The sequence below is a fragment of the Phragmites australis genome, chromosome 5, assembly GCF_958298935.1.
Source record: "Phragmites australis chromosome 5, lpPhrAust1.1, whole genome shotgun sequence".
NCBI classification, from domain to species: Eukaryota; Viridiplantae; Streptophyta; class Magnoliopsida; order Poales; family Poaceae; genus Phragmites; species Phragmites australis.
This window is the reverse complement of record NC_084925.1, coordinates 25,035,103-25,060,822: the sequence shown is the minus strand read 5'-3', so window position 1 is coordinate 25,060,822 and position 25,720 is coordinate 25,035,103. Positions and strand designations below refer to the sequence as shown.

General features: G+C 41.3%; 2 protein-coding genes, 1 long non-coding RNA gene and 1 pseudogene across 3 annotated transcripts; 1 reads left to right on the top strand and 3 right to left on the bottom strand.

The window, feature by feature from the left end:
* The first annotated feature begins 6,693 nt into the window (after positions 1-6,693).
* On the top strand, positions 6,694-7,176 carry LOC133917888 (anther-specific protein RTS-like). Its single transcript, XM_062361714.1, has one exon. The coding sequence runs from the start codon at positions 6,694-6,696 to the stop codon at positions 7,174-7,176; it is 483 nt and encodes a 160-aa protein (XP_062217698.1).
* Positions 7,177-10,091: 2,915 nt separating this feature from the next.
* LOC133919003 (probable glucuronosyltransferase Os02g0520750) lies at positions 10,092-12,801 on the bottom strand (annotated as a pseudogene).
* Positions 12,802-20,045: 7,244 nt separating this feature from the next.
* On the bottom strand, positions 20,046-23,788 carry LOC133919002 (cytochrome b-c1 complex subunit Rieske, mitochondrial-like). Its single transcript, XM_062363179.1, has 2 exons — positions 23,384-23,788; positions 20,046-21,077 (listed from the first exon to the last, which is right to left on the bottom strand). Exons 1-2 carry the CDS (start codon positions 23,547-23,549, stop codon positions 20,434-20,436), a joined length of 810 nt encoding a protein of 269 aa, XP_062219163.1. The 5' UTR covers positions 23,550-23,788; the 3' UTR covers positions 20,046-20,433.
* A 404-nt stretch (positions 23,789-24,192) lies between these two features.
* Positions 24,193-25,217, bottom strand: LOC133917513 (uncharacterized). Its single transcript, XR_009909692.1, has 2 exons — positions 24,698-25,217; positions 24,193-24,603 (listed from the first exon to the last, which is right to left on the bottom strand). It is a non-coding gene; the product is annotated as an uncharacterized LOC133917513 (long non-coding RNA).
* Positions 25,218-25,720: the final 503 nt, after the last annotated feature.

The window sequence follows — 25,720 nt, the reverse complement described above, 5'->3', positions numbered from 1 at the left end:
GGTGAGCTTCCCCCTCCCCCGTAGATCCTAGAGCGTGTGTCCGTTTTTCTTCGGCGCATCGCCAGCCCGTGTCTCCACGGCAACTGAGCCGCCGCCGCCCATGACCGCACGCCACCAGCCTAGTTTCGGCTGGGCTCATCATCCTAGAGCCACTCCGTTGAGTTCGCTAGCACGCGTAGAAGCTGTTGGTGCCCTCGGTTATCCGGGCTTCACCGTCGTTTCGCCGTCGGCTCGCCGAATCTCGTCGCCGTCGTGTTGTTTTCGCTGTGCGCTACCGCTCACCGCCCACCGGACCTCGCCATCGACAACATGTGCCACCGGCGGGTTCCCCTTGGTGCGCTAATGCTCATGCTACCCTCGGCTGGCTGGAGTCCGCCGACCGGCGAACCCCGCCAGCACCGCCCGCCGTGGCTAGCCTAGGCACGGGTCAATTTTGACCCGAGTCAACCCGCCCGGGCCCACTGTCAGCCTCAGTGGCTAGCCAGCTGGGTGTGCAAAAAGTTTTGCAGGCATTTTAATATTCAGGAAATTCCAGAAAATGCGAATAGACTATTTGTTCAACTATTAAATCGGCTGAAACTTGTAAAATGCTTAGAAAATTGTATGTAGCTCCAAAAATCATGAAACCAATTTTTTTAGGTTTATATGATCATTATCTACACATTAAAAATACTGGGAGCTATGAAAAGTGTATTTAAATTACATGGGTTAATAAATTAGGGTTTGATCTTCATTAATCCATAATTAATTTTTGGTAGCTCCAAAATTGATGAAATCAATTTGGTAAATCTTATTAACTGATTCCCTGCTCATTAAAAATAATCACCCTCATGTTAGACATGATTAAATTCCTATTTAGGTTAAGGTTTGTGTTAAGCTTAATTAATCCAGGAAAATGAGTAGATGCTTTAACATTAATCCAAATTAAGAAAATTTTGAGGCTTTAAAACTCATGTCATGATGCATTGCATCTCCACCTTGTCATGCACCGTGGAGCATCCGTCATTGCATGTCATTCATGCTCATCATTGCATGCGTTTTTCATTAGTAAACGAAGAACCGGAGCATGACGCGAGTGTGATTGAGGGTGACACCGAGGCACACCACTTCTATGAGTTCTGTTCAGGAAGTATTAGGCAAACCTCAGAGCAGAAAGGCAAGCATCTAAGCATACTGCACCCTTTGTTCAAATTTAAATGGAGTCTAAAATTGATAAATTATGCTTTATGTATGTTCGCATGTGTTGAGTCCAGTGTCGGGCTGATATGGGTAGAACCTATGTTGATGCATTATCTTATTGATGAATCCTTATCCTTTTAGCCTTGATGATATAGTTGGTGTCTAGCTTCAAGGTTTATTCGAAATGCTTAGCAATGCTTAGGTCCTCGGTAGAAGTCGAACGACGGTGCTGCCGTTGTTCACGAGCCTAGGGCTTTATCACTGTTTACAGATACAAAGATGAGGTTGAGATGGATGGTTGAGATGTGAGATTGAGGCGAGATGTGGGCAGTGTTAGGGGTATCTTCTGCCCAGGTGGAGTTCTCTGGGTAGTTCGGGAGAGGAACCCGGATGCCATAGACCGCTTTGTATCGTTTAAGGCCGTCCGTCGGTACAGTTGACTCTAGCACTTTCCGTACTCACCACATGCTAATCTAATGGTAAGGTAAGCTGATTATCTTATGCCGTGTCGACACTTGCCTTGCGGCTCTATGACGCGTAAGAGAAAAAGAAAAGGAGAAGCAAGGTGGCGGGGAGCCGGAGGTGTCCGGGACACGCTCGCGGTAACCCCAGTGCCATATGGGCATTGCAAGTGGGTGATTCTGGGTATGAGAAAGGTTGACTCGAGTACCCCCTTGTGTGTACTTTCGTGAGTAGCACAAGCCGAATGGTCCTCGAGTCGTGTGGGTAAAGTTGTAACCTCCTGCAGGGTGTAAGAACAATTCGAATTGCCGCGCTCTCGGTTATGAGCATGCTATTGTTTCATTTGTATCGGTCGTAGAGTTTACGAATGTGGGATAAGGTTATGGTGTGATGGTTTTGGTTGGTAGTTTGTTGAGGAGGTACTATAGTTACTATACATACATGTTCAAGTTGTGGTTTACAGGGTAGAAAGTGTAGTTGTTTTTGAGTTAAGTATAGATGCTCACAGATATGTGTCTAGGTTGCTTACCGCATATGTTTTACTTAACCTTGTAGCCTACTCTTGCTAATAGCTCAATGCATAATCCTTGGAGTCGAGCTAAGTATATGTGCTTTATATGGTTTAAGTCTTGTGAGTACCTTCGTACTCATGCCTGCGCTTTCAGGTTCTGCTGGTGAGGATAATGCGTTGTTTGGCTACTTCGTGCCCGCCGATGCAGGTGGTGGGCAAGAGTAGTGCATCCTACTCTGGTGAGGCGTAGCTTTTGGGGTGGAGCCTAAGGGCATATAGTTCCACTCTCCTTTTGCTGTTGTTAAGGTTTTATTTTCCGCTACGTAGTTTTTTCTTTGGGTAAATTGTTGCAAATGGTTGCATGCTTGAGAACTTGTAATATATTTTAATTACTCGCTCTTTCTTAAGCTATGTTGTGATATGCATGTTGGAAAGTCATGCGTTCCAATCTTAGGCACAAAACACGTGCCGGGACTACCGGAATGGTATTCTGGTTAATATTGAGGTTGTATTTATGAATAATGATCCTCCTGATGATTAATTAGAATATTGTTTGGACTGTTCCTCACAGAAATTTTCTTGAAGAAGGCAGCTAGAAGACAACCTGATGTGACTAGTTATGATTGAGTCATCACAACTTTGAATCGACCTAGAGCTTGTTACAAGATGTTTAGGATGACCAGATTAGGGCTTGATAGTTTGCATGATACGTTGGTGTCAAACTATGGATTGAAGTCAACTACATGTATGACCTCTATCGAATGTTGGGCTATGTTTTTATGGACTTGTGGTGGTCCACAATATTTTAGCCAAGTTGAGAATTGGTTTGAGAGGTCTAGTGAGACTATCAGTAGAAAGTTGACACATGTGTTGAATTGTTTGAACAATCTAGCTGTGGATATTATCAAACCAAGAGGTCCTCAATTTGTTGCAGTGCATTCTAGGCTACAAGATCCTCATTTCTCACCTCACTTTAATGATTGTATTGGAGCAATAGATGGTACTCATATTCTCGTTGTTGTGCCTTCTACTGAATGTGCTGGCTGTATGTGATTTCGATATGAGATTCACTTTTGTTGTTTCTGGATGGCCAGGTTCTGTGCATGACACAAGGGTGTTCAATGAAGTATTAAACAACTATGCTGATAAGTTCTCATTTCCTCCTGAAGGTATCAACATTACCTCTAAATTATATTTATTTACATCTTCTAGTTCATATTGCTGACGTAGGTGTTATATGTTTAGGAAAGTATTACCTTGTTGATTCAGGCTATCCCAATAGGAAGGGTTTCCTATCTACATACAAAGGCGAGACATATCATTTAGCGGAGTTTCGATAGGGCTCGGCCCTAGGGGTAAGAAAGAAGTATTCAACCATTTGCATTCATCCCTTTGCAACGTGATAGAGAGATCATTTGGTGTTCTCAAGATGAAATGGAGAATACTTCTTCACTTTCCAAGTTATCCAATGTGGAAGCAATAAAAAATTATCATTGCATGCATGGCCCTTCACAACTCCATTCGAGAAAGCCATTTGCAAGATAATCTATTTGAGAGATGTGATCAAGATGAAGATTACATTTCAAATGTTGGTTAAGCATCATCATCTCAACATGAAGATAGCACTAGTGCACTAGGACATGAAGAAAGTGACATGAACACCTTTCGTGATAATATTGCTAATGCTTTGATAAGTATGAGAGGATAGGCTAGAAGTTATGATCCATGTCATCCTTTTGTACCATGGAATTATCCTTCTTTTAACCATAGGCAGCTGATTGGTTGCATGTTTAACTACAACCACTGATGTCTTGATAGTGTATAGTTAAATTGGCCAGTGTAAGCATGGATGTGTGATTGTGCAGGTGACAAGGGATATGATCAGTGAGAGGATGAGGTTGCTGCAGAGTCTAATTCCTGGTTGTGACAGGGTTGCAGGCAAGGCCGTCGATTAGCATGTGCAGGGTGGGCAATCGCACAGGGCCCCACCCTGCAAGGGCCTTATATAGCCATCAATCCTACCTTACTAAAGTTAATTTATATAGTTTTAGGTTATTAATTAGGTCAACATCTCACTAATTTGGCCATTCATCTCACTGCGAACAGCTCATGAATTTTCGTGCGAAGATTAGATAGAACTATAATACAAGTACTGCATGTTTTAGCCTTTAAGTGTAACTGAATTTTCATCACCCGTTCAAATTGGATACTATGGTATAGCATATAGAATATAAATAGTCTCTTCACAAACCACAACTCTCCTAGATTAGACATTATTATATTTTTATGAATTTCTCAAGTATTCTTCTTTTATTTATAAATATTGACCACATATAACATTAATTCTGTTTTTAACGGTACACATACAATTGTATTCGAGAAAAAGATGTCTTCTTTTCTGAGAGTGTAATTTCAATTTTGCACAGGGCCCCTATATACTGCGGTACGGCCCTGGTTGCAGGAAAGGCTCTAATGTTTGACGAGATCATAAACTATGTGCAAGCGCTGCAGAACCAAGTTGCGGTAACTTGATATTTCTCTCTGCTTTATTTTTAGTGGGAAAAAGAAGGGAGTAAAATCAGCAACATCTTGTGCCTCGATTTTCAATTACTGTCGTTGAAGCTTGCCTTCGAGGACCTAGTTTTGTACAATCATCAGTTTGGAATGACGGCGGGTGCAGTGCTTGGGCCAAGCCGGCCAAGCATCTGCCAGTGATCTGCTTGATCGGTATACAATGGTTGTATAGTCTTAGTTGCATAGAAATGAAGTGATCTGTGTTGAGCCTGGTATAGCACTTGAGCTGATTAGGCTATCTCCTTTCCAGTTCTCTATTGGAAGCTTTTGCTACATACATGAGAGTTTATGTGCATATGTGGAACCTGTATGTATCCTTCGTTGCAATAGATTTGCTGCTAGGGATGAAAATTATATTGTAGCAGTAGCAGAACATATAAAGGTGAGGTCTACTGCAATTGTGTGTGGGTGTACGCCATGCAATAGCGATGTATGAGGCTTGCTTGTGGTAGCATCGGTCAAAGAGAGGATCAAATATTAATAACAATTTACAGAACCTAAACAAATCCACTCCAAACAGCTAGGGGCATAAGAGATATTTCAGCTCAAAAGTCATAATCCACAACATCCAAAAGCAGAGTTGCCAAACAGGTCACTGCTTCTACAGAAGCAGCTTCTGGAGAAGCAACCCCTCCAACACAGAAGTCAGAAGCAAGCTTCTCTAGAAACATAAACCTAAACAAACAGACCATTAGGCTCTTGGCTCCGCCTCCACCGATCATAGGCCTATAGCAGAGCAGTTGGAGCAGACAGGTCTTATGCTACTCTTACCACCGTCGAGCCCATGTTTGAGGATCATGGAGTGACGGTAGTGATGGCCTACTACCTCGAATGACCTGAACCTATCAAGCAAGTTCGATTATGTAGATCTACCGTCCATAAAATCAGTGACCTAACAAAACAATTCTTCTTTCAATGCAACAAAAACAAGTTTAGTGACCTGTCGTGCAATCTACTAGTACATCATTATATCTAATTGTACTACTCTGTTTCATAGATATTGAAATAACGAATGCAACAACCTTCATGAGGATGTTGTGGCAATCATCGCAAATTATTTTTGTCGTGTGATAATCACCCAATAGTCCAAAAGATGTTTAGATTTAGAGATTAATCACTTTTTCTTCATTAATATCTCAAACACATAAAATGACGTACAAGAGTGATGATGGTTGTAGTTTTTTTTCTGGATTATTACACCTCGAGGATGATGAAATGTCAAATATATAGGGAAGAAATTTTTTTTTGTCAGAAGTTTTACCTGTTCCAATGTGCGCAGGTGGGGGACTTGCATGAAAGAAAGCCAACTAATTATAGCGAGTATTTTGAAATGGAGAGAGTATTAAACATATCAAATTGTTCCTCTAAAGTGGACCTACTTCGTACAATGCATCTCATTGCCCCCTAGTTTTCTATTAAAGCAACTGTCTCGCCCTTCCTCAAAATCCCTAGCTCCAGCAGTGTATCTGTCTATCTGAACATAAAGGTGTCGAACTAACAAAATGCTTGGCATGTATTTCACGCTTTAACATAATGATAATGCCGAATTCTGCACTAAGTTAAATATATTCCGTTACAACAGATTGAATAGAAAAACACAGAAAAACAAAAAAAAAATGAGGCCGATGAGAGTGGGATTTGAACCCACGCCATTTCGGACCAGAACTTAAACTGGCGCCTTAGAACAACTCGGCCATGTCATCTGCCGTGCAATATTGGTTCTAGTGTTTATTAATTAAAACCTCTGTAGATCACACGTCCTTGATGAGCACACCCGGATGGTGTGTGCGCGTGCGCGGAAAAGCAATCCTAGCACACACCAAAAACGCAACCCCAACATGAGACGCCATGACGAGCCCCCTATATAAACCCCTCCCCAACAACACGTAACAGAGCACACGAACCCACCAATCGAACTGATCGAAATCGCTTGGCACACACCACCTCACGTGCATACGAGTACGGCCATGGCGCGTCCTAGCAGCACTAGCGTACTCGTCCTCATCCTCGTCGCGTTGGCCGGCGTTGCCGACCTCGCGTCCGCCACGGCGAGACCCGTCGCCGACGCCTTGGGCGACAATGCGGCGGCGCTTCTGTCTTCGGCGGGGGAGGCGGACCAGAACCAGCTGAACGGCATGATGCAGTGCCTGCTGGGGTGCTTCACGCAGGTGTTCGGCTGCGCACTCGGGTGCATGGGCAAGGGCCCCGACCTGCCGCTCTGCGTCGTCAGCTGCGACCAGAAGAGCATCGTCTGCATGGTGCGCTGCGGCCTCTCGCCGTCACCGCCCAAGCCCACGCCGCCGGGGCCCAAGCCGCCCTCGCCCAAGCCTCCACCAGCGCCCAAGCCGCCCGCGCCCAAGCCTCCGGCCCCCAAGCCGCCTTCGCCCGGCCCGCCATACACGCCACCGTACGCGGCCGCCGGCCGCCGCAAGACGGAGACATCCGCCTGATTGCCCATGCATTAAAAAAAGATAAATCTCATGCTACCCAGTCGTCACCCGCCAACTTACAACTGAACTCGATCATTTATGCAGCTGCTACACGTGTTACTATTATACCAAAAGTACAGCTGCTACGCGTTACTCGTATACGATGAGTAGCATATGTACACAACATCTGATCAATGTACTTTGGTACTGTATTCAAACGTAATGCTATTTGTAACTTCTATGAATTGATGCTCTGAAAGCGTCAAGAATAGCTATTCGTATTCTATACATGTACAGTACCTCAGAACGGATTATTACAAACGAATTTTAAATTTTATCATAGACGGTTATAAGTTTCATCTCTATAAAAGTGTTTGTGATATCGACCTGTTACAGATAGTTTCAGAACCGTCTATAATAGACCTACAAACAGATGAATTTTTCAAAAAACTGTGTGTGTAGTATGAATCATAGACAGTTATTGTTAAAGCCGTCTGTGAGTAGCAAGAATCACATACAATATTTGTTAAAACCCGTCTATGAGTAGTAAGAGATACAGATGGTTTTTGTTTAAATCTGTATGTGTTAATTGTCATAGATGAAGTTTTTAAAAAAAATCATCTGTATCACATTTTCCCCCTATAAGCAAATTTGCTTCCTGACTGCGCAGCTAGGAAGCAAATTTGCTTATAGGGGGTAAATGGTCACACAGATACAAACTTTATGATTCACAAATGAAACAACACATTGACACACTGTTCACAATATCGATCACATATTGTTCATAATATCGATCGCACATTGTTCAGAACACAAAATACAGGTATTTACATATCACAAAGGTTAAGAACATTACATATTGTTCAGAACACATGAACCTAGTTAGCTAAACACAATCCCTAGATATATATCATTGGTTGATCAGTGTCGTCTTCCAAAAAGATGAAATGATTGAAATCATGGCGACATCATCTTCCAGAAAAATGAAAAACGATCGATAAACTTGGGTCAATCAACGCCGTCTTTCAAAAAAACGAGATGATAGACATCATCTCACCCTTCAGCATTTTAGTAAAACGTCAACCCAAGCATCATCGAGTAGCTCGTAGTCATCCGGATCTAGTTGCACCTTGACTAGCTCACGCATGAGCCAGAACTGAACTATGTTGCTATCAAATCGTCAGCCATGGTTCAACAAGAAATGCGTGTTCAAGCATATCTTGCAGTTGATGAAAATATCTCCATTGTGATGAATAGCAATGGAGAAATTTCCATTCCGAAGAACAAAATGGAAAACGAGGTTGACAGCATACACAGGATCAACGGAGGGGGCCTTCACAGTAGCGAAGAAGACGAAGTCCACTTGACCGAAGTCGACGTCAAGCATCCACACCGTTGAAGCTGTCATAGGGACAACCCCATCCTGCCACCTCCTGATTGTCGTGGACTGCGTATTGCATATCTACGATGAAAACAAGACTCTGCCATCAGTTACACAGATCGAAGCAATGAAAGCCGTACATAGAGCCATATGATACTCACCTCGGTATAGTCAAAGGGATTTGGCCCCGGTCGAGATTTTGCTTCTCTGATGCTGATGGCGAGTGATGATGACGCTTTCTCAGTGCAGTGGAACATATGATATGGCGAGTGAGAAAGAAGAACACTCATTGTCGCTTTATATTGAGGAGAGACGAGCGAGTTGTGTGTGTGAAAAGCTAAAAGTGCCTAGGGAGACGAGCGAGTTGTGTGTGTAGAAAGCCAAAGAGCTAGAAGAGACGAGCAATCAAATTTGAAAATATCTGCGAGTCTTTAAATACATATGAGTGTTTATAAAATTCGTATATGTCTACCGTGTAAACATAGACGGATCTTACAAGAAACCGTCTGTGATAATATTACAGACAGATTTTTGTAAAAGAATCTGTGTCTGTATGATACAAACAGACGGGTTTATAAAAAAAGTCTGTGAGTTCATTCACACCTAGATGGTTGTATTGTTATAGATATGTTTATCTTAGTAACTAAGAATATTTTATCAGTGACAGATCCTAATAAATTATCTGTAACATACCATCTGCTTTCAATGATTCTATAACAATGACAATTGCAAGCATCTGCTTTTACGTGTACAAGCATGAAGGCGTAGCTCTCCGTCTCTCCAAACTTACATATGTAACTTCCGTAAAGAAGGTTAATCAACTGTACAAATCAGGCTAATGCAGTTCTTCAATACCACCTTAATCAGTGAAAGTAAATAGTTCTCAACCATGGCCAACACCCTCGGAATATTTCTTCCGGCGGCCCTTGCCGTCATCTTCTACCTACGTCGTCGCCGGCGCGACCCGTGCCAAGAGTGCTCCAGACTACCTCGTCTAGTGCCGCGTCTACTGTGAGTCTGTGACACCGTGCTGCACCGGGTTTGAGGCCAATGTCAGCATTTACGTGGAGGGTGCATCTCGGCGTACATAACAGCAGAAACTTCAGAGGTGAAGCAATTCTGCAGCAGAAATGGAAACTCATATTGAATTTCCTCTCGCTCAGCTCTTGGCTGCAGATGCAAGGGTCAGGATGGAGTGCAGGCACTTCGGCACCAGCAGCCTAGAGCGCTCCATCGCCGGCACGTGAGACCGGATACAAAATATGGAACTGTAATAATCTGTAATCGATATGTTGCTGTTACTAGCCTTAAATGTTAATTGCTCCAATCACTTGCAAAGCTTTACACACTATAGACAATCTGGAATCTGTAACACAAGTTTGCCAACATCACAAACGGACTAACTTTCGGACAATAATCCATTCATTTAATTTCTTTAATCATTTATACAAATACAAAGTTACAATCCGTTCCATAGAATCAGCATTGAGATTTCAGTGGCATCAAAGCACATGCAACACACTTAGTAAATATCAACTAATTCTATGGAACTCCTCCGCAGAGAAGGCAGAACTTCACAGTATCATTAGCAGGGAAAGACTAGTCTTGCAGTGAAGCCTTCCTGCTACCAAGGCTTCAGATCTCCGATAGGCCCAGCTGTCCAGTTGAGACGCTTCTCGCCTGGCTGCAAATATACACTCTCCGAGTGTGGTAATTTACGAGCAAGGCCGTTGAGGATCTGATGGAACGTATCTCTAGGTTGGGTTGGCTGCGGAAACAACATGGCCTTCTTCAGAGATGGATTGGCGAGCAGTCTCTGCTTCCTTAGAATATCGTCAATTGGAATTGAAGTGAGGATTGTATCTAGCTTTGGAACATCCCGTCAACAAAAACACCAATCTCCTCCCATGGGATTGCATCAGCAAATGGTAGAACAATGTCGTCAGCTATGATGACTGGAATGCAGCTGAAAGCCACGGCTTCCACTAACCTAGGGCTCCATGGTGCTCATCCCAATGGGCACAAGCAGAAGACTGCACGCTGCATTTCTTCATAGTAAGTGGCAGGGTGTTCTGTAGAGATGTCAAAGAGAGGATTGTTCCTGAAGTTCTCCCACAGTGAATCTTGGGCACCTCTGTATAACATTACAAAGCATTATACCGAAGTTAGCAACTAGGACCCAGACATAATGGGAGCGTATATCAGAAGATTCTACATGTGTACTTACCTCGCATAGTACCCACCCTCTGGGTCGTTCCCATTGTCATAGAAGAGGCCCATGAAGTAAACAAAGATTGAATGGGGAGTGTCAGGGGAATCAAGTGAGCCTGCATTTTCTGTGGAGGTGCATATGGTGGTATAATGATAGAACCCTCCTTCAAGCAGAGATGGTTCTTCTGCACAAAAGTTTGGACCAATGTAGCACAGCGAAGCATTGGAAGAATTCCACGTTCAATAGCCTTTTCTTCCCGTAAAGGCAGATAAAGATTGCACATATAACTTCAGGATAATGACAATTAAAAGTAGGAACTATCCTGAACAATCTATCTCTGCTAAAATGTCTACTCCAGGGAGAACTGAAATAGTGGCCCAGTGATGTATGGCAAGTAGAAGATGGCAAGACCAATATGTCCTCACCTGATAGTGAAAGCAGGCCCCAAAATCATGTGGAACAACAAAGAAGTGGTCAGCTCCATTAGTCCTATTCCAGAAAGGCCACTTGTTTGAAATAAACTGGATTGCACTTCTCATCATCCTTGGGGACTTGAATGGCAGTGGAAGTCCAGCAGGAGTAAGATCGCAAGTGGTGTAAACTGGGGTGTAGAACCAATCAGCCTCTTCTGGGTTGAGTGTTCGCACCGCACTAGAGAGCAAGAAACAATGCATGAATATCTCAGCGGCAAACATGTGATTGAGGCATCGTGGATCCTTGGTGACAATCCTCTAGTGCAGGTGAATGCTCTTGGCTTAGTAACAGCATGTAAGATCCTCCATATGAACCAAGTATGCAGAAAGCTAATGAACAGATCCTAAAGGAAGCCAATCATGAAGCCATATCAAACTAAGCATGGCACTCAGATATACTAACATGTTCATGAGGAGAAAAGGTGGCAACACAACGTAGGTCTAGGGAAGTCCAACGTTTCAAAGAGTCATTTGAGCACAATTGATTTGATCTAAATTCATGGTCATGCATAATTCTGCATTGTTTTTCCCTTGGCTGGTCCACATCGTTCCTTTTGGCATATTTAGAATTTATGGCTAACTGCCAGCCCACATATGTTCCAGACATAATGGCACAGGCATCAACTAGAATTAATCCACATATCTCAATGTCATGGTAGCTGCAAGATACATTGTCAATGACATTACTCTGCAGGTTGAGCAGGCAGATATGGTTGGCTAAGCTATCAACCGTCAACTGTGTAGCACTTGGAAAAGAAGAAGCAAAAGAGCTGTTCTGATGGTAACTCCATATTTTAAATTAATGTTTGCTTGGAACATGAAGATTAAATGTCTAAAAAAACACTCAGAGCTGATCCATTGACCAATTTAAGGGCAGTACTAAATTGGTACACTTTCACTGGATCATCCTTTTGTTTGGAAAAGGCTCAATGCAGCTCAAAGATCAAATTTTGCATATTATCAGGCAGCTCTTGCAACTGCATATCTGTAACAAGGTTGTGTGGAGTATCCAATAGGAACCGCAAATTCACCACCAATCCACCACCCATGAATGAAATGCTACAGGAGATTATTTCCAACTGACGAATTACAGAACGGTCACCATAATTTAACACAGAGCCAGTTTTTTCGTATTAAGAACCTAACCTAGCAACAACATCCATCCCAAGTTCCCAACTTTTAAGTCGATCTTGCTCAGATAAACCTTAACTAACACTCATCACAATCCACAAGCAATCCATAAGACAAATAATCAGATAACCTGCGATGCGCTCGGTGCTCCGATGAGCAGCCCGGCCGGCCACCTCCGCTTCCGCGGCTGCAGAGGCCGCCGGCAATGAGAGGAGACACAAGAGGGAAGCGGCCACGAGGAGGACCGCCGCGGGGCGCCACCCTGCCCTCGCCCCTACCATGGCCGCCACCTCCAACAACCAACTCGGTGAAGAGATTCTGCAGAGATGATGGGAGGAGAGAGAGAGAGAGAGATCGCGCGGAAGCTTCTGGAAGACGTGAGGGTTCGATGATCAGGGGAGGGGAGGTTGGAGAGAGATTAGTCTGCTGGGAGGAGGAAGCAAGCAAACAAGCGGAGTGTGGGGGGGGGGGGAGAATAAGAGCCAAACAGGGGTTTTGTTGCTCGGGAAGACAAATTTGCAGATAAAGGGAATGAAGAATTTTTATATTTTATATTTTTAAAGAGATTTGCTATTTATCAGTTGACAGATTTTCTGCTCTAATTTGTGAATCTTTGATTTGCTTTGAAAATTATGCTAACTTGATTGAGCCCTGGTGGATTTTTAACTTATCGGGTTTGGTTGTGTACCCGCAACCCTGTGGAGAAGTCTGGAGACCTGTATTTGTTTTGATTCATAGTTCTATGTGTCCTCTCATTTCCATCTCTCTTAATTCGAGTGCTCTCTCTCTCTTGATCCTCTTCCCCTCATTGTGATCTGCCCTTCAGCAACCATGCGATTGAAGGTTCGGTTTGATAGATTTGAGCCTTTTTGTTGCATGAGCTGTTGGATGTGATGGATGATTTATTCATTCTCCCGTATATTTTTGGCATTCTTGTTGGTTAGGGTTGGATTGCGAGCGAGGAATCGAGAGGGAGAGGAATCTAACCTATGTTTATGTAGTCTGTTGAGTTCATATGATTCGTGCGTATGATTAGTTCTAATTATTGAGTCTCTTGATTATTTATTGAATTTATTGGTCAACAAGCAGATCATTTTGTTGTTTTAGGGTTGGCCGTGTTAGAGACAAGGGAGCTTGGTGGAGGAATCGACTAGTTTAAATTCGATTCAGATGAGTAGCGCTTCCCAGTTTTATGAATATTTGTGTCGGCTCTCTTTTGTCTCATTTTGATGCTGCTCTTGTTTTTCGTGGAGGATATTAGTGGTTTCATGAGCTATTGTTGCAGTTTGACTGCTTTTGGTTGAGCATTAATCGGTGAGTGATGATCTGCTCTTTGAATGTTCGTTAGGTTCCTCATGCCATATGTATGTTTTCTATTGCCTGTTGCCTCAACATGTAAACAAGCCAAGCAATAGACATGATCCATCCACGCAATGTGCTCTGATAATAAATAGTGAGCGACTATATCTTGAATTTTGTCTGCAGAAAACCAGCAAGCTTAGGACCACATGCCATGCCAAGAGCACTAGCACATACGAATCCCCTTATGAATCTTCCTGTTATTTGATTCGTTACTTCTACGTATGGACTTTTTTGTTTGAATGCTCTGAAATTCTCAATACACTATTTTTATGTTTACATTTATGAATTATGTACTTTTGTCAATATCTCGATGATTTTTTGAATTCCTATATGAACATATGTGCTCACCAAACTGAACTTTAATTATTCTGAATCGAAATTGCCTAAATCCAACCGTATGGCTAAAAATGGTTATGTTAGTATGAATGTTTAGCCTCCTTGGCTAAAATCGATTATAGCTCAAGTACAAAAACCATACGAGACCAATGAGCTCCACACAGGCCACAACATTTTGGTGAAATTAGCTCTACTAGCCTATAATTAACTTATACCTATCTGTATATGTCTCTTCAACTTTCTATCTATGTTTGTGTCCTCTCTCTCTCTCTCTCTCTCTCTCTCTCTCTCTCTCTCTCTCTCTCTCTCTCTCTCTCTCTATATATATATATATATATATATATATATATATATTCTCTATTTATCTTTCTCTTTATTTTTCTTTTTCTAAGTATCTCTTTATTTCTCTCTCTGTGTTTATGTCTCTTATCTCTCTATTTCTCTCTCCCCCTTTCTCTATCTATCTCTCCCTATCTATCGGTCTCTCTCTATTTGTATTCTTATTTCAATTCTATTGTTCTTTGTTTGTATATCTCTTAATTATTTATATATCTTTATTTATTTATTGAATGTGTGTTTGTCTTTCTCTGTTATACCCCTCTCTCTCTCCCTCTGATTTTCTTGTCTTTTTCTTTCTATTCTACTTAAGTACCTCTTTTTATCCTTGTGTATATCTCTTTTTTCCCTCATAAATCTCAGCATATGTTTCTATTTCTCTCTACGTGTTTGTCTCTCTCTCTATATATGTGTGCTCTCTCTATATATGTGTTCACTCTCTCTCTGCACGCCAATTTATCTATCTTTGTCTCTCTCTATTTGTATCTCTCTCGGTTAATCTATCTTTCTCTCTTTATCTATTTCTCAGTTTCCGTCTTTCTCTCTCTTTATATCTTTATCTCTCTGTGTCTCATTCTCTACCTATTTCTCTCTGTCTCTTTATTTATTTACCTCTCTATATTTCTGTTTATCTCATATTTTTTTCCCTCCATATAGATGTGTATATCTCTTTGTCTCTCCTTCTCTCTTTGTATCTATCTCTGTCTATCTGCACGTTTCTCTTTCTATTTGTCTAACTTTCCCTCCAGGCTTACACATGCTCCATTATGGTAGCCTACCATCTAAGTACTTTGCAGGGAAGACCTTCATAATTTGATAATCTAACTTGTAGAGACGGGTATCATTTCCATTAAATTGCAAATTATTTTAATCTGCACATAATATGGATCATACTACACATTACTTCTTGATCTGCTCCCTGCATATTCCTGCACATGCCAATGTTGTTATGTGTTGTATGATCCAGTTTTATGATGGAGGGTTATGCCGTTTGTGCTCCAAACTTTGTTTGCACATTAAAATTGAACAAATCATCAATTCTAATGCAACAGAATCTACATGAATTTCATGTGCCTTTTTTGCGTTGCAATTTGATTCTGATGCTTTGTCATTGTGTTATTTGCAGGTGTAGAAAAATTCTATGAACTCCATATTGTGATCAGGGAAAGAAGCAGCATATCTGTCAGGACCCGACCTCGGGTTTCTCTGTGCCTCATATATCAGTCCTTAGATCAAGTAGTTGATACGTACAGAATTTTCCAGAATGATATCAAATACATAATTTGAATAAAATAGTTATCTAAAAGAGGCAAAAGATGGTCTCATGAACAAGGATACACGGCAGACCAGCCAGGCAGAAGAGACTACAACACAACAGAGCGAAGTAAACGATGCAACCCAATGCCACAAGCAACTTGGGTGCAGGCGCGACCTTAGACTTCTCTTTAACTTCGTCTGGGTTGAGGTTGATCTCCATCTCAACAACTGAAAGCAACAAGACTGTGTACAGAAGGTACTCAACAAGTCCTATACTACTTAAAGGGGTTGATAGATGCATAAATGATAATGTAAGGATAAGACTTTACAGTTTAGTTTTAAGTGTAAAACAGTTTTATGTAGGTGTTCTGTATATATTCTCTACTGATAGCTTTTGAGAAATAGTTTAAAACAAGGTAAAAAGGTAGCAAAAATTTTAAAACAGTTTTAAACAAGGTAACCTGGTAACAAAGCTTTTAAAACAGCTTTAAACAAAATAACCTGGTAACAAAGCTTTTCAACATTTTAAAACAAGGTAACGAGATATATCTAAGGGGTTTTCGGTCCTAGGAGGGGCTACACCACACTCTGCAGTCTCTATCATCACATCATGTGTACCTTTAGTACCACACAGATCCTAGCGGATTGAGCCAGTAACCTCGTCACATGGACATCTAGTCCACATACTCACTTATCAAGACACATGCACCTAGAGTTTAATCAAGTATGACCATGCTTTCACATGTCCATGATTGTGGATATGGTTATTTAAATAAGTTTACACTCTGCAGAAGTGGTACACTGTACCCATGCGATATGCTCAACCTCCAACCGTTGCAAGCGGAGGAACAAAGCATGCTAGACATCAAAGCGTCGTTCGACATTAATATAGATAACGACAGGAAATTCCTAGGGCTATATGTATTCTGGACAATAATATTTTAGGCATGATAATTGTTTGATAGGATTAACTACTACAATCAGTTTGGAAAAGTGCAATACATAACATATGCGATAATAAATTCAGTTTTAATTGATCATATAGATTATTTAAAATAATAGGTTCAATATGATCAAGGAGATACGATTTGCCTTTACAAAGATTAATTCACGATTGATCTTGTCGTTTGAGTCTCTTGGATTCTTCATCATTCGGCATCGCCTTTAGTTCCTTCCTCACGTTCTTGCTTAGAACTTTGACTTCGAGCCTACGTAGATTAACGACGAAATACGCACAATGACTAGGCAACAGAACAAAACCAACAGAAACAACAAAGCAAAAGAAGAATGACTGGGGAAAAAGACGAAAGCTAACCTAGCGGAAAGACGATCGTCAACTCTAAGCTAAGCGAAACTAACATATAGAGACTAGCGAGGTTATTTAGTGAAGCTAGGTTAAGTTGTTAGCCTAATTGTTTAATTAACTTAAGAGAAATCTTAAACAAGTTACTATTAACTAGGTGAGCGTCTATTAACTTAACTGCCGAAAAGCGACAATTTATGATTTCTACATGTAAGTGACTGCATGTGTATCGATATCAACGTATGTGTGATAATTACGTCTATATGTATGTGAGCACGTATACATATATGCATAAGTAAACATCTAGGCAATTATACGTGCTTAAGTGTCGGATTAATTAATCTAAGCTATAACACTAAACTAACGTTATCTAGTAATTAATTCTAATTACTTAGCGTTGCTTAATTGTCTCTCTAATTAAGCTGTATTTTATTGTTATGGTAAAAACATTTATGTACATTAATCTAATTAATTAATTATTAAAAGGGTAATCAATATTACGTTCTAGTACTCTCAAATTTTAAAACACTATCAAAATTATCATGAAAAATTCTAAAGCAATTTTGTGGTATAGAGGATACTATAATGTAGCTCTCAAAAAAATTAAGACAAAATTATGACTTGTGCAATAAGAAACAAAAAAGACAAAGTTTAGTGAGTTGAATTTTTTTGGAGCTAGATTATAGTGTCCTCTACACTACATATTTTTTTCAGAATTTTCATGACTATTTTGATAGTGTTTGAATTTTGAGAGCATTGGAACGTTATAATTTTTTATTGTTCATATTGCACTTTTAACGGACGACACGAGTCTGGATTTGCAATTTTTCAAAACGAATACATATATTTACAATTTTTATATTAAAGCTATATAAATAAAAAAAGTTTAGGGAGTGGATGGGTCAAGGGCAAGTAAGTAGGGAAACACCTTTGACCAGGATTATGAGTACTAACCAAGGCTATGTTGCTGATATTAGCACATTTTATAATTGGAGAAACTTGGTGTGGAAAAAGACACTACTTTGGCAGGTGAGCAACTAAACTTGTGATTATGAGTTTGTTTAAACTTGAGAAGGAAAGTACATTTTGCAAGTCTACAATATGATTGGGAAATATCGCAAAACAAAGTTCTTTTAAGAATCAATTGTACAAATCTACATCATCATATTGGTCCTCGTAGATAAACATTGTATTAATAGAGAATGACAAATTACGCAAGAGTTGTGCCACATTATAAAGAGAGTCAATTTCTGAAAAAACAAGCAGATCCCTGTGCGGCTGTGCCGAAGAAGACTGTTGTAAAGCCGTTCCTTGTTCTTTCGTATAGATAATTTAAGTTTGGGATAGCAATTCAATACATCACATTGTATCTTTGTATTTTTGTGGAGTCACTGTTAATTGATATGATATGTTAGTTTATAACCGTGGAAGGCCAAGACTTATGGTGAAGAAAACCGGAAATGAGGAATTTCGTGGGCTTCTTTTCCAATGAAGCAACCTAAAGTAATAATCTTAATTGATTGTATGCCAAGCTATCACTAAGCAATCATTGGTGCTCTTACTATTCTACAAAGAGTTCCTCAAAATTTCTAAAAATGTAAATAATGTCTTCCTTATTTTTTTTATATTTTTTTCCGTGATCTCACGACCAAGTTCCGACATTGCACTGCATCATGTTTGCCATGTCGGGAAGCCTGACCAGAACTCCAGAAGTGTAGAGGGGACAAGCTTGAAATGCATACTTAGTTTCATACTTTCGTTAGCTCCTCTGACCTCCAACAAGCTCTGCCCCTGACGCTCGAAAAAGTAATACAGGGTGCCTCGGTATTCCTGTACGCATAGCACTCCAGGGCTCTTAAGTTGTAGGGTGATAATAATTTTCTTAGTCAGGAAGATAACAGAATCACTCAGTCACCGAATCAGAAATGTAAGGTGAAGTCTTCCAAAAGAAAAACAAATGTTAGGTGAAAGCATAATCCCGAACTAGTATGATCAACTACCAGGGAACTTGCTAGATCACTTGTGTCCCTATCAGCATGGATCGATCAATCTGCTTCCATCATGTGCTTCGAAATGAATTGATTGACGTGTCGCCTAATAGTTCAAAATAAAAGGGAAAAGAAACAGACACGGAACTAGTCTGGTCTGACTTGGGATGCCAATTTCGCTCTCGCTCACAAAACGATAGCCATGACACTTCACGAGATCAGTTAGACTCTTGCAGAAACTGTACTGATTCTCCTAAAATTATTCGAAAACTACAGTAGAGATCCAGTTATCCTAGGATCAAACTGCAAGTACATAATCAAATCCAGAGCTTCAATAGAATCCAGAGATTTGAGTATACTGTTACGTGAGTCGTGCGAGCGGATGGGCACAGTGCTGTTCTTGGGTGGTGCGCGTCCAGAGTTTCACTCGTCCAGAAAAAAAGAAAAAAAAATCACGGCTATTCCAAAGCGTACTCAAATCCACTATAATCTCTGCTGTATAAAATACGAGTTGATTCTTACATCATTTTTTCCTCTTTTCTCCTCTCATCTAATAAAACCCTCTAAAATTCAAATAATTATCCAATTTTATTATCCAACCTCATTCTCCAGCTTCTCTATCTCATTACCAGCTACGGATATAAGATACATTTTACTAATAAAAATAATAAAAAAATTAGAAGAGAAATTAGTGAATAATCTCTTATTTCTTTTTAGATCCTATCTAGAATCAAATTATGATATCGCTCCCGATGTAATCATTCAGCGGCACTCTTACAGCGCATCTATTATCTCCATATCTAAAATCATACTTAATGTTATCGCATTTAATATTTATACTTTTATTATAACACACGGACAATTAATTAGTAATAATAAATAACGTAACCATCCGAGTACCTAACCCATCACCGGCCGTTCGTGCTTCATCACTTTGTATTCATGGTCAGATAGCACACCGAATTTTACATTGGATCACCAAAATGTCATCCAGACTCGTCCAGATAACCTTTACATCGTCACACATAATGCCAAGCAAAGCTTCAACAACATATGAATAAATGTTTAAAAAGAAAATAAAAGAAAAAGGCATACGAAGAGTTGACAGCCATTCGAACAACATAACAGCGGACAGTTCATCTTTCATATAACTACCACTATAACCCGACACATCATGCGGGCTGTAAGTGTACATCAAGTTCTCTCATCCGAGCAATTTGAGAAAGTTACTGACATGTACGAGATTGAATAAAATGGACTGTGACAGCTAAGGTATTACAAGATCGTTCCCGTTGAGCTCAGGAAACAGAGACCCAAACTTGACATTAATGAACAGTATTAAAGTAGCAGCAGGTTATTCATTACTGTCAGGTGCCAGCAACAACACTGCACTCATAGATAACAGTCGAACAAAGGTATACCCAGGCAACAAAAAAAAGGTAATTGTCGATCAAACACAAAATTAAAGTACCATAGGACCAATACTACAGACAACAGTCTCAGCCGATGAGAAGCTTGTTTTCTTCCAAAAAGCTGTATGTTGGCACCTCCAGGTTGAAGGGTGCTGGGCCCTTCCGGATCCTACCGGAGATGTCGTAGTGTGAACCGTGGCACGGGCAAAACCAACCACCAAAGTCTCCTGCGTTGGGGAGAGGAATGCAGCCCAGATGAGTGCACACACCAATGACGACTAGCCACTCAGGATTTTTTACACGCTCTGCGTCCTGCTGCGGGTGACGGAGAGATGTAATGTCAATGCTGTTGGCCAGCTTGATGTCATCCTCTGTCCTTCGCCTGATGAAGACTGGCTTGCCCCGCCACTTCACGGTTACTGTGGTGCCAGGCTCGATGCTTGAGAGGTCAACCTCAATGGAGGCAAGCGCCAGCACATCCTTACTTGCTGACATACTCAGGACGAATTTCAAGATGAGCAAACGCAACAATGAGGCATAGATGAATCTCCCACCACTCAACACAAAGTAGGCAAATGCACGCTTGCTGGGGTCACCAGGTGGGTAGCGCTCGTGGTTATACTCATCATAGACAATTTTTGCACTGGGATTCTTCATGGCTGCCACAGTTGCTGGGAGCTCAGCTAAGCTTAGGTCCTGGTTTCTTGGAACAAGGGTTTCAGCCGAGAACCCTGCACGAGAGAGCTATTAGATGATATATTATCAATAGAAGAACAAAAACAGTACAAAGACAACAGTAGCATTATAATGTCTGAATACAACGGTACCTTAATGTCAGAAAGTAGCACATGAAAACTACAAACACAACCCAGAACTAGCGGGAAAATAATCCATAACAGCAGAATAGACCACGCTGCTAAAAGTTGCACTTAAACAGTATCGCATCGTATTACTAAAAGATAGGATGCCATTGTAATGGTTAATTTGAAGATTTTTAGTGACAAGTGTTCACTATTTTCTGTTGCCATAACTGCTCGCTACCTATACACTACATGGGATAAACACTCTTCAACTCCTTTATTTGCTTCTGATCAATCTTTAGCATTCGAAATAAGGAACTACATTATATGCCTTTAACCCAGGCTTCTGTTAACACATGCAGCACGACCGAACACAAGAGCATTTCACTAGAATTAAACAGTAGTGTACCAACGAGCATAGATGATATGCTAAGCAATCAACATATCACACCCAGATCAAGATTTGTGAAACACATAACATGATAACAATGTGGTTGATCTGTACACAGGAAAAATAAAATGACAAAAACAAGTGAACTATACAATTAACATTCTTAAAGCATTCTAACAAACTGTGACATTCAAAGAGATATTGCTGCACATTCAGACAATATGAGCTAAGTAATTATTTTAGCAATACGTCAAAAGTTAAGCTACACATCATCATTAGTTTACATCAAACAACTAAAAGAAATAGATTCATATTTGAATTATCAACAGACTTGTAAACCAAAAAAAAAAAACAATTTCTAAGCAAGATAACAGGTTTTTAGTGGTTAAAGATTTATACCAAAACTAGTGGAGAGAACCAAATGGACAAGAAGGCAACCACCACACATGCAGTAGTATAGCACTGGGATAATTTAAAACAATGTTGGTCCAAATTCAAATGCACCAACAAGTCTACCATGATAGCAGTAACAATGTAACTAGATACAATCATACAAGAGCAAATAGAGGACATCAATTAATTTACAGAAATTAATAACTACAATGGCACATTGTTTCCTTAGGATGGAAACATTTGAGCATAACAGTACACGTCCTTAAATTCAACACTCACCCTCATACGCAACACAATTCTCTGCCACTAGGCAATATCTGTACTAAATTAGAATGATAATAGATTTAGCAAATCTTCAGAAGAAATTCAACCAAAAATGTCAACTGCAAATTAGACTCGTCATTTCAGTAGAACATAAGAACTTAATAACTCATAGAACATTCAAGAAACAGAATTTCCTCCACAATGTGTCAGATGTCAAGGTAAACGACAGCCTTAGTTTACAGAAGGACGGATACAAATAAAGAAAATAGCCTTCCTTGAGGGTTAAGATTAGCTCCAAAGAGCCAAATTTGCATCACAACTATCGCCACATCAACCAAGATATCATGGAAACTTTTTCACTGGCTTTAAAACTGTTACTTTTTGGACTCCACTATTCACATCAATATGCTCTTGTGCAGCCATTGTCCATGGGAAAAATCTAAGAGTACTTTTGATACAAGAACGATATGCCCATTGAGGTATTTGAATAACAGAACGAACAAAAAAACTAGAATTAAGAATAACTAGAGGCAAAATACTAGTGTGCATGAACCAATTGCTCCACCTTAATGTGAATCGTGAGGAATTGTCATTTCTTCTTTTTTTTTTGCGATTACAAGGACAAAGCGTCCGTGTGAACACACCCCACTAAACACCGCACATCGGAGTCACACACATGGGACCGCGCCCCCAATCACATGCCTAGAAATTCACATGACGACAGTGTTCATGCAAACAGAATTTGCATAAAGTTCCGGTGCATGTTACCTAAAACTTCAGAATTCAGACTAAGCAACCCAAAATCCATTCTCCTGTTCCATATTCCATCCAGTTCCAACGGCCATCATGAAAATTGAAAAAGCAAAAACGAAACTTGTTCGCAGACGATGACTGAACCGCAAGAACCCTCTCAACCCAACAATCGCAATCAGGCAGTCCTAAGTCCTAAGGCGCGATTTAAGAACACATCACACATGCACGAAAAAAACACAAATACAGATCAACGAGCATCTGCAGCATCAAAGCACCTCGCCTCACACCGCAGATCAGAGACCACGGACCCAACACCAACGGCCACCGCGAGCTCCGAAACCCTAGGATTTGTATTAGGATCCCACCCGAGTATACCCGTCTACCTGCGTTCGCGCAGATCGGAGGAAGGGCAAGGAAGGGCGATCCGGATACATACCTCTGGCGGCGGCGAAGAAGGGGGAGTCGATGACGAACCGCGGCCTGCGCTCGCGGTCTCCGTCGTCGTTGTGGCCGGGTAGGGCGCCGGCGAGGGGGCCCCTGGCGGCGGCGGCGGGGCGCCAGGCTAGGGCGGACGAGAGGCGCCTGCTTGCGACCCTGAGCATGGTGAACTAACGGACGGATGGACGGACGGACGGTGGGCTGGCCACGCTCACTCGGTGGTCTCCGGCTCAGGCCTACGTGGGATTGGGGATAGGGTGCTCCAGTTTGCTGGGGGAGATGATCGATTCGAGGCCGAGGGGAGGAGACGAGGAGGAGGAGGCCGCGTGCGTGCGTGCTGTTGGAAAAAAAAAGGGAGGAAGCGGCCGCACGGAAGTTAGAGCATCTACACGAGACCCTCCGTAGGGTCATAGAGATCACGGAAGTTATACCAACTCCAACAAACCATCTATAATATATCATTCATATCTTTATATAGATTATTATCTATAAAAATTTATCCTTCATATTACTTTATCACTCTAACAACATATCTATATTTCACCCTACATATTCTTTCTTCTATTTTTAATAATATTTTATAACTAACAATATATTCATAGATCCACATGTCATTCTCTTTTTCTCTCTCGCCCTCTCCTTCCCGTCCTCGCTAGAGCAGGGCAGCAGCCGGGAAATACCGGTTCCATAGACATTCAGCACAACAGCTGCAAATGCCGCATAATCACAATGGTCAACAAAGTTCCAAACAATTAGCATCAGGTTGCAATTTTCTCCGGTCCAAGTCCAAAAGGTCATCTGTGATCATTGTTTTTGGCCTCAAGTCTACTCCAGCCTCATGTTGCACAAGATGAGCATCCATGATCACAGAGATTTGCAGAAGTCAATGGGATACAAGTCAATTTTTATAAACATACCAGCTGCACGCACAAATAAACCAATATGAATGGTCACACCGAACTGCAAGCACAAGCCATCGAATCCACATATTAAAGAATTCCAATCTACATTAGCCTAATAATCAACTAATGAACTTGGCACATAGAACTCACCAGGATCAAATTCAATAAATTATAAGTAATGATGAAAGAAATAAAACTAACCCATATGGCCCTGCTTCGCCGCAGTATGAAATGCATTAAAGCTGCAAGAAAGAAAGAATTTACCAGTTCACTTTGATGGTGTTGTGACAAATCCCGAAATTGCTAGATGTTGTTCCTGCAAATTCAGGTCCAGTTGATGGAAAAATATCAGGCCTTCAGATCGCAACAAGGATGGGTCACATATTACGAAAGCATGAGTCACATATTACCTCAAACTGCAGAAAGGATCGGCAAAATTAGCATATATACCGTATTTTACACATGATCCTCATGAAGAACAACAAATCGAACGAACATCAAAGAAATCTACAATGAAAAATGGGAAGAAACACACACACACTTATCCCCCAAGAAGGAAGAACGAGGGTTCAACTCATTTGCGGCAGCGATTTGAACTGGATTGAGATAGGAAGGGGCGGCTTGGATTTTTTGATAGAGGCAGGAGATGAGGGGTGGCCCTGGCTATGGCGGTGTGGCTCGGAGATGTGCTCGGGGAGAAGGAAGAGGAACAGGGGACGCAGAGTCCGGATGGTTGCGGGAGCGAACGGGGCAGAGCGGCGGTTGGGGAATGGCGTGGGGGCGAGACATGCCAGATTTGGCGTGTAGGAGGAGCGGGATGAAGTGTGAGCCAAAATAGCAAGGGCGGTAGCGTGTCTGTTGAAGACCGGTTTTTGATCCTTCTAGCTAAAAATTAAAATAGCATGGGTGATAACGTTTCTTTTGGAGTTGCTCTTACACATCCAAACGAGACCCTCGTATCTTTATGGCGTGCCCTTCAAAACAATTCTCTCTCTCCATCTCTTAAACACTTCAACAAACTATATATATTTCACTCTTCATATTCCATTTTCCTATAATTTAAAAATATCTTATAACTACCAAAATCTCTCTTGCCATCTAAACCACTATTGTCATGTATCCATCTACTGCCAATCGTTGATTGTTGATCCAACGGTTGTAGTGTGAGGTTGGGTGCCTGACTTGTTGGATTATGGCGTTGGGTATCTCCCGTACCTAATATCCTCCTTCCTTACCCTCTTCGGCAGAGAAAGCAGTAGCAACAGCTCCAACTCAAGCACAGTGAAGGAACAACAAGATAGCGACAATCGTGAACAGAGCCGGCCCTGAGGGGGTTGAGCGGGGCGGCCGCTCCGGGCCCCCAAAACCGAGGGGCCACTCCTCGTGTACCTGTGTATAGTATGCATACCTAACAGTACGACAACAGATAGAAC

Excerpts from the sequence above, each read along its gene's own strand:
- LOC133919002 (XM_062363179.1), bottom strand. The coding sequence starts at position 23,549 with ATGCTCAGGGTCGCAAGCAGGCGCCTCTCGTCCGCCCTAGCCTGGCGC. Across the intron at positions 21,078-23,383 it reads CTTCTTCGCCGCCGCCAGAG|GGTTCTCGGCTGAAACCCTT; the intron begins GTATGTATCCGG and ends TCTCTCGTGCAG.
- LOC133917888 (XM_062361714.1), top strand. The coding sequence starts at position 6,694 with ATGGCGCGTCCTAGCAGCACTAGCGTACTCGTCCTCATCCTCGTCGCG.